This window comes from Mustela erminea, chromosome 16, assembly GCF_009829155.1.
Source record: "Mustela erminea isolate mMusErm1 chromosome 16, mMusErm1.Pri, whole genome shotgun sequence".
Lineage (NCBI taxonomy): Eukaryota > Metazoa > Chordata > Mammalia > Carnivora > Mustelidae > Mustela > Mustela erminea.
This window is the reverse complement of record NC_045629.1, coordinates 19,651,671-19,661,301: the sequence shown is the minus strand read 5'-3', so window position 1 is coordinate 19,661,301 and position 9,631 is coordinate 19,651,671. Positions and strand designations below refer to the sequence as shown.

Sequence of the window (9,631 nt, the reverse complement as noted above, 5' to 3'; positions counted from 1 at the left end):
AAAGAAATGCAGAATCTTGGGCCCCAGCCCCAAATGACTTTATCAGAAGGGGCAGCTTAACAGGATGCACAGGTGATTAGATTTGTATGCATGTTAAAGTTTGAGAAGCCCCACTCTAGACCAGAATGGTGGCTGAACATTGGAATCACCTGAATATCCTTTTAAAGCACTGATCCCACCCCCAGGAATTCTGATTTAAATGGTCTGGTTTCCTAAGTGATTCCAAATGTGAGTGAAGGTAGTAAAGCACACGGGAGCCTCTTGTTCCCTATAAGAACCTCTGAAATCGAAGCAGGTCTGGGTGTTGCTGACATGGAATGGATATGGAGAGCTCCCAGAAATCCGGCGAACCTGCTGCCCCTTCTCATACAGGTAGGAGCTGGGACCAAGCCTGGCTCTTCAGATTCAGGGGCCTGACCTTATCCTTGCTCCTATACTCATGAAGGCTACTCACCAAACATCTTAGTATGTGGAATCCAGGTAGAAATTCATTATGGGAGCTCAGAACATTAAGCCCAGAATGTTCTATGTATGCCTAAGTGTTTTGCTCATCCTTAAGCAAATAATTTATGTTCAGGATAGGGTCCTGTGCCATAGAATGTAATAAAAGGAGAAAGGCTGTCCAAGAAGGTTAGGGGCCTAAAGTCGTAAAGCAAGAAACAAACAAAAAAACCCAAAAGAAGTTATCCAAAGGAAGCAGCACCCAGTGAACCCCAGCCATGAGTCAGCACAGGGGAGGCCCAGCCCCTTCTAGGGGAGCCTGATTAAGGATCAGGCTCAGCTGCTGGGCTGGGCTGTGTGTGCTGCTGCTTCTCCTCCCAACACCAAGTTTTAATAGCAACTTCCCTTCTTCGGCTGCTTAAACTTTTTTTTTCCCCCTGTGGCTGGAAAGAAGTGTCACATTTTACTCGCTCCCCAGCCTTTGTCCCCACCCCCTCCCAGAGAAGGTTTGCGCATGTGGAGGGGGCCCTGTGAGCCACCTCCAGCCTCCAGTGACTGCTGTAAGAGAACTTTCAGCTCCTCTCCCTGCAACACTATGAAGTGCCTCAGGAAGCCCAGGACTCGGACAGCTGCTTTTCTGCCTCTTTGCCTGCTTTTTTGGGAGATTCTGCAAGCAGGGCATGGCCACCTTTATAACAACAGCTATGCTGGGTGAGTAGAGCGATTTTCGTTTCCTGTGTGACTTTTAGTTGGATAAGGGGGCTGCTTTGCTCCTGAGTCTGCCTCGGATTTTTTTTTTTCTCATCTGTGATTTTTGTGTGAATCTGTACACTTCCCCCTTACCTAAAGTAAAGTGTGTGTGCGGTTCCCAGCTCTTGGGTCGAGCTCGCTGAGAGAACGCGGCGGTCACAAGTCGAGCTTTTCACACTATTTATAGTGTGCCATCATCCACTGTGGGCCAGTGTTGAATGAGATTCTGTCCTTGGCGAGGCCAGTATTTACAGTACCCGCGTAAGAAGGATGCTGTTGTACCATGTGAATTATGACCTGAAAACTAGAGCTTCTCCTTCAGGATTATAGACAGAAAGGGTTGAAATTCATCAGTGATTAAGACCAGAGTGTGTGTGTATGTGTGTGTTAGCCTGCATAGTGGTTATTAGAAAGATTTTTAAATCTGAGCCATGCAAATGAGCCAGCTTAAAATAAGCCGAATAAAAGGAGCCAACAGTAAAATTGGGTGTTTTTTTCGGAAGGAAAGAATGTAGAAGGGGAAAAAACAATTAGTTCCCCCTTGACCCGTGTCTGTAGCTTAGGGTACCTTGTGTTTGCCTTTCTTAAGGAGGCACAGGACTGCATACGAAGCAGTGTGCGACTCTGCACCTCTTCTCCCAAAGGCTTGCTGTGGACTCTACAGCATTTGTTTTACTCAGATTTGCAGGGGGTCGTTCTTTGAATCTGGAAATTATGGCATTACTGCATTTTAAATCAGGAAGAACCTTAATAGCTCATCTAATTCAATTGCTTTTTATAGAGGAGGAAAACCAGGGTCTTAAATCTTTATCTTTCTGTAACAATCAACTGAGGAAAACTTTCCCCTAGGTGTGTCCAGTTTGTTACGGCACAGTTGTTCTTACTAGAAATAATGTAAAGAAGAACTTATATGTATGACCCTGGAAAGAGAAATACTTCCCTTTTGTCTCTGAAAGAATCTAGTGCTGGGGTGCCTGGGTGGCTCAGTGGGTTGGGCCTCTGCCTTCGGCTCAGGTCATGATCTCAGGGTCATGCTTCCCCTACCCCCTTTGCCTGCCTCTCTGCCTACTTGTGATCTCTCTCTGTTCAATAAATAAAATTTAAAAAAATAATAAAGTATCTAGGCCCTGCCTTTATGGTTTCTCCTGAATATGGTGCTTACAGAAAAAACTTAAACAAAACAATGCAAAAAACCTGTCCTAAGTTTTGGGGACAATAAGATGGGGGAGGAGGCATTGGTGGAGATGAGGGCTAAAGATGGTAATACAATCTTGATTTTTTCCACTCCTGTGTTCCAGGGAGAAAGAGAAAGGGGCGAACATCAGAAGGGTTGCTTTTCAGTCTCCTAAACACACAGGGTTCAGGCTTCACATCTTGTCGTTCATCGTGCCTTTGGAGATCTGGACAAGGGTGCCATGTTTCATGACTGGAATTGGCCCCACTGTGGACTTTACAGACTCTCCTGTCTGGTGTCAGGATGTGATAATCACAGATCATAGGTTTAGACACACCCGTGTGACCTAGGACCACCTGCTCCACTCAGCTGGGGCCCTGTTCTTAATTATTTCAGTGTGTGGTGCTTGATGAGGACCAAGTTAGCAGACCTCCACTTCAGTGGAGCAGGTGCAGGCACTTAGCTAAGTACCACATAGAGGAAACACCGCCAGTGGCAGTAAATTTTTCCTTCTAGAATTTGCTACAACTGGAAATTTTCTGGAGGAAGCTGCACTATTTTTCTGTTCTGCTATGAAAGCATTAATTGCTGTTTTCCCTTTGGCTGAGACATAATAAGTCAGTCCCAAATGTATAAATTACCGGATGTCTGAAAATTGGAGAAAAAAGCTGAAACATTTGAGAAACTGAAGATCGCCTTACCTGTCCATCACTGTAAAAGCCTAGAGCTTCTTTAAAACTGGAAGTGTCTGAGCACATTCCCACCAGAAATGGGGGATTTTAACTTCATCTTACTAAGTAGGCCATTCTCTCATCACGAAAGACAGAAATGCTGCTTATGTTTGGGATTCCTTTGCTGGCTTCCCTCAGGAACTACTTTCTGCATATCTCGTTCTTGAGTGAATGAGAACCTGATGGTATGACATGGTGGCATAGTTACTTCATGTGAACTTTTTTGCCAATTCAAGATTAAAATTCTAAACCACCTCACTTTTTCTCCTTTAATAGGTTTAGGCTTTGTTAATTATGAAGGAGCCCCATTTCTTGCATTTTGGTAAAAACAATTTTGTAGGTCTTTATCAACAATATAATGCAGTTTTGGGTATCCCCATTTTACAGTTAAGCTAAATGAAGTACAACTGGGTAACCCAACCCCAGAGCTAACTAACCCAAGGTCACTGTAAGGGCACAGTTGGGATTCTAACCTGGCTCTGTTTGACTGGACAAACTACTTCCCATTCTGTCACTTGTTTAAGATACAGAAGATAATTGGTCTTAAGGAAAACTGAAGGTTTAATCCTGTTTGGGGAACTGATAGTTTCAGGGTAACAAAGAAGTGGATTATGTAGCTAAAACTGGAAATCTAATTGTGGTTCTCATCTCTAGGTGATGAGTCACTGATGGTCAATCCTCATTAGAAAAGCAGGCAGACAACACAAGGGATGGAAAGTGGAAGATGGGTAAAAACAAAGTAGCACAGAAACTGACCATGGGTGTGTGCCTTCATTCATTCAACAAGTAATAATACTCTGTGCCAAGAACATTAACCAACAGAGTCCATGCCCTCTGACAGCTTGGTTTAGTAAATAACCCCACACATAACATTAGTAGACAATGTGTAAATGTTGGGTGGAATGAAGAGACCATGAGGATTGATTAGTGAGCTCTGAACCAAGAAAGGAGGAGTGGAAATCTATTCCAGGCCTTGCCTGTTCTGATCACTCAGCCCTTCCATAGCTCGGCTGGGGAGGAGCGTGAACATGCTTCCTGACACTAGGGTTCCTTGTTGGACTTGAGCCCCGTGGTATTGGATGTGCCCACTGAGGACTGGAACACTCCTTCCTCACTCAGCCCTGCACATGCTGAAGACTCATTTCTTATCACTGTGTGGTCATTTCTCCTTTCAGGGGAGCAACTCTAAGGACTGCCTTTGTCCTGTGACCATAGGTATGTATGTGTAAGGCCACTAGACCACTGGTGCATGCTGAATAGTCCGTGTCCATGCAGTATCCACACCCCCATCCTTCACCCTGTTGCCCCCAACACCACATACCTCCACCTTGGTTTACTAGTCCTTCATGGAAAAAGGATATGGAGAATTAGGAATGGAAGGAAACAGGGTTTGTTTTTTAAGAAGGCAGTTTGGTCCTTGAAACCTTTAAGCAAAGAGACCCCAAATCAGGATGTGACCTATTGAAAAGCAGACAACTATGAGAAATACAGTGACTTAGAACAGCTTGACCTTCAGGGACGTCATATTTGTTTTCCAGCTTACCACTCTGGCTCTTCCTCTGTCTCTCAACAGCAGCTTTTTATTTTCATCCTCCAATGGTGGCTTCCTTTTAATGTCTAACTTTTAGAAACCCAGAGCTAGAGTTCAAGAACACAGGGTGATCATTGGAATCTGAGTTGTCCTCTATGGCGGTAGTTAAAACTCCTTTCAGGTAAGATGGCTTGAAATCCCTGTTTGCCTGAGACTGGCCCTGTTCTCACCTGCTCTTCTGGCCTAGTAATTGGCAATACCCCATTTCAGTCTGAGCAGAGTCCTGATTTAGATGGTAAATCATGGATTCAGCCTTATTCACTGTGTTTCCTTCTTTAATAAGCATTGTTTCAAGTTTTCAGCTACCTTATTTCAAGACTGCAAATTTAGTTCCTTACCATCTTCCTACAAAAAGTCTCCTCCTTGTCCTCTCTCTCTTCTCCCTTGCCATAGCCACCAGTCATATTCAGTATTTACTTATCATAGCCCAAATTAAGGTGGCTTTCTTCTAACTACTCTACCTCTCTACTCCATTCTCATTCTAATGATCTTACTAAAATAAGCCTTTGCATGTGTTACTCCCTTGCTCAAAAATCTACTTTGGCTTCCTGTTGCTGACTACATCAAATCCAGAATCCTTTGCCTGGCTTTCAAGGCCTCTATAATCAGACTCTCTGGTTCTCCTGTCTCTCTTTCACTCTTCTTCAGCCTTGAGACTCCTCAGTATTCCAGAGAAAGGGAGCGCTTCAGCCTTGATCCATCTTTAACAAAAGAACGCATGTCCCATTCATCATAAGGGCCTAAAGCAAGAATGAGCCATCTCAGATCATGAATGATAGATTGGAATGTGTGAGCTCTAGGGGCATTAGGGAATTATGAAAGATGTACAGTAGGTTTTAAGTTTGGTTTTTGAACCTATTCTTCACAAGTCAGTGTGGTTTATAGAATAGTTCTTCAGTGTTCTCTGGAAAGTTCCTTTGAGCTCTTGGCCCTTATTAATGGGAGAATAACTTAAGTTTTCCTTATGCACTAGCTCAAAGGGCAACTCCTAAGTGCTGATTATCAGGTGTTTATTCCAAAAGCTTTATTCCCCACAGTATGTTCTGTGTGTTGAGGCCTCCTGCTTTGCTTGATAAAAGCATGCAATGCTGTGGGTCTCTCTTTCCTCTGACCTGAACTCCCAGGCAGGCATAGGGATCAGCATTCCCTCTGCCACTGAGCTAGTAGAAAGAGGAGTGTTTTATGTGCTTCTGGGCCACTTCTTGGGGCCCAATCTGATAATGAAGACTTTATTTTATGGCACCAGGATACATTCTGGGTAATACCGTGAAGCATGATCACTTCCACTTCCTGAAAAGTAATGAAGGATGTTACTATTCCATAATTTTATATTGTGAAAGCTACAAAAGCATTAGTCTTTTAGTCTGTGTAAATGGAACTGCTGATCAGAAAATGAAGTTGTCTTGTGAACTGTTCTAGTTTTCACTACGTTCCCTCAGTAGATAAGTGGTTCATAGGATTCGAATTTGCTTTGCCAAACAAATACCTTTTCCAGTCTGCCTCTGGGTGTTAGTTTCTTCATAATAAAGTGGAATGTAGAATGTGAAGTTTTCAAGTAGCTTGTTCTGGGTAGTATAGTAAATTTCATAAATTATTTTATTAAAGATTCAAGCAAACTTTAAAATGGCTTCAGCAGGGGCGCCTGGGTGGCTCAGTGGGTTGAGCCGCTGCCTTCGGCTCAGGTCATGATCTCAGGGTCCTGGGATCGAGTCCCGCATCGGGCTCTCTGCTCAGCGGGGAGCCTGCTTCCTCCTCTCTCTCTCTCTGCCTGCCTCTCTGCCTACTTGTGATCTCTCTCTGTCAAATATATAAATAAAAAAAAAAATCTTAAAATGGCTTCAGCAAAATTACCGTCTTCCCAGTGTACTTTGAAAATAATAAAATATTAGTATTTTTTACTAAGAATACTGTTGGGTTGTGGGTTTGTTGGTGTGTTTTTGTTTGTTCTTTTTCTATAACAACCCCAAATCTCAATGGTTTGAACAAGAAATTTCTTTCTCATGTAGAAATACAAGCAGGTATAGTTGGTAGTGCCAGAGAAATGGACTCTGTCCTGTGTCTCTGCCCTGCTCAACAATCAACTCCCAAATGTGGTTCAGTGATTCTAGCTCTTGAGGTCCAGCCAGCAGGACCATGGAAAGTGTTGGTCCCTCTCCTTTAAGAGAACAATCCTTCACCATCACTCCCTATTGGCCAGAGTTAGTTAGATAGATTTAGCTGCATGGGAGGCTATGAAATAATGGCTGGTAATGGTGAGTACTGCTTGGGGGAAACATACTAGGAAATAACTAGCATCTTTTCTCAGTGGTCACTGTGATATTTAATGATCACCAATCTACTTTCCCTTCTATTTCATTCTCCTATAGAAGCAATCCATCCAAACGGGCTTTTAGAATTGTGTACTGCACAGATTCAAAATGTGCATTTTTATTCTGCAAATGGTATTTAAGTCATAGAATCAGAAAAGAAAGACCACAAAATTAGAGCTCAATCTAATACACGAGGAAGCAGAACTAAAAAAAAAAAAAAAAATGGTTTGCAGAGCTGGTGGAGTGGGACTAAAACTGAGGTCAGCTGAGTTTGAAGTAGTCCTTATAGTTAACAACACTGTTTGGTGAATCCAGAAATCTTACTCTTTCTTATTCCCTAGGGTTATTGGGGATGAAGTAAAATGACTTCTCAAATTAATTCCATTTCTATAAATATTTGTAGCATATCTGGCCCTCTGCTAGTCTGGGGCTACAGATAAAAGAGCAGTCCATGTGCATAGTGTAATGAGTAACTTGGGTAAGTAAACAATTTCAACTCTGGGATCACTGTGCCCACAGACAAAACTCTTGGAGCCGAGTCAGTGCAAGAGAATGGATCACTTAATCTAGACCTCTGAAAGGTCAAAAAAGGCTTTTTCGTTGTGAGAAGAGTCTCTAAAAGACAGAAATCAGAGTGAATTATTAAATATGCAAAGTATTTTACATTCTTCTTCTGAATGTTTGGGACTCCAAGAACATGGTCCTCATCTCAGGCATAAAGAACAAACAGAAATTAAGTGAAGGCTTTCCAGACACAGGGAATATATTGCCTGTGCAAAGAACTACAGGTGAGAACTTGGTCAAATCTAGAAAATGAGAGCAATTAAGAATGAATAAAATAAAGGGTGTTTCTCTTGGTAGGAGAGGTGAGGTAAGCCTTCAAGGTCATGAACTACTTTATGTCCCATAACATGAAGTTCCGATTTCTCCCAAGGGTGATTAGATGCTAGTCAAGAAGTTTACCAAAAAAAAAAAAAAATCTAGATTACTTTCTTTCCCTGCCCCCCAAGGAAAATTCCCTTTCCCATCATTGAGAAGGGAAGACTTGAAGGCTAATAATTGGGGACAAAAGACTGGGATATTATAGTGATCATGGTAATAACATGGTAGAGCCTGGTTTCTGGCAGTAACAATCAAAGGGAAAGGACGGAAACAATTAAAGAAATACTTAACAGGTAGAATTTTCACAATTGGGTAACTGAAGAGGAGACAAAGGAGGAAATAGTGTAAAATGATTCTTAGTATTAATAGAACTGAGCTCTTTGCAGAGAGGGTAAGTATTCCTTCAGCTCTGTGTAGTTTGAGGGATTTATAAAGTACCCAACTGGATAGATGGCTCTGAAGCTCAAAATATCTAGACTGTAACCCTATGCTGTTCCTGTCATCCCTGGGACTTACTCATTCCATAACCAGAAGTCCATATCTCCCACTCCCTTTCACTCCTTACACCCCTTCCCCTACCCATCTCTGCTCTGGCAACCATCTGTGTGTTGTCTGTATTTGAGTCTGTTTCTGTTGGTTTTATTTTTTAGATTCCATATATAAATAAAATCATATGGTCTTTCTCTAATTTAATTCACTTAGCATAATAGCCTTCAGGTCTATCCAAGTTGTTGTAAATGGCAGGATCTCCTCCCTTTTTTACAATTGAATAAAATCCATGTGTATGTGTGTACAACTTTATTCATCTATTGGTAGAAACTTGGACCATTTCCATATTTTGCCTATTGTAAATAATGCTGTAATAACATAGGGATGCCTATAGATTTTCAAATTAGTGTTTGTTTTCTTTGAGTAGATCTCTAGTAGAATTACTGGATCTTATGGTTAATTAATTAAGTTAATTTTTATTAACTTTTTGAGAAACCTCGATTGTGACTGCACCAGTCTACATTCCCACCAACAGTGCAAGAGGGTTCCCTTTTCTCCACATTCTCACCGACACTTGTTTTACCTTTTGATTTTAGACAATGTGACACATATTAGGGGGTATCTCACTGTGGTTTTGATTTGCATTTCCCTGATTAGTGATGTTGAATATCTTTTCATCTGTCTATTGGCCATCTGCTGTCATCTTTGGAAAATGTATATTCGGGTTCTCTGCCTATTTCTAATCAGATCATTGGATTTTGGGGGGTTTTGTTTGTTTTGATAAGTCATATTCTTAGTGGCTTACTATTTAAACTATGTAACTGGTGTTATCCTGTACAAGTTTCTCCTCCCATTCAGTAGGTTGCCTTTTCATTTTGTGTTTCCTTTGCTGTGCTAAGCTCTTTATTTTGGTGTAGTCCTGATAGTTTATTTTGCTTTTGTTTCCCTTGCCTTAGGAGACCTATCTAGGAAAATACTGCTAAGGCTGATATCAAAGAAATTACTGCCTATATTTTCTCCTAGGATTTTTATGGCTGCAGTTCTCACATTTAGATCTTCAATCCATTTACGTTTATTTCTGTGTATAAGAAGGTGGCCCATTTCATTCTTTTACACGTAGAGGACCAGTTTTTCCAGTACTGTTTGAAGACATTGTCTTTTTCCCATTGCATATGCTTTTCTCCTTTGTCCTAGACTAATTGACCATGTAAGTGTGGGTTTATTTTTGTGTTCTGTTTTGTTCCATTCATCTTATGTCTGTTTT

At 41.6% G+C, this 9,631-nt stretch overlaps 1 protein-coding gene across 1 annotated transcript in view; it reads left to right on the top strand.

Annotated features, from left to right (window-relative positions):
• Positions 1–836: 836 nt before the first annotated feature.
• Positions 837–9,631, top strand: part of CPA6 (carboxypeptidase A6) — a 357,356-nt gene continuing 348,561 nt past the window's right edge. The window contains exon 1 of the mRNA XM_032315817.1: positions 837–1,152. Within this exon, the coding sequence (XP_032171708.1) occupies positions 956–1,152 (197 nt within the window). The 5' untranslated portion in view covers positions 837–955. The remainder of the gene's footprint in view (positions 1,153–9,631) is intronic.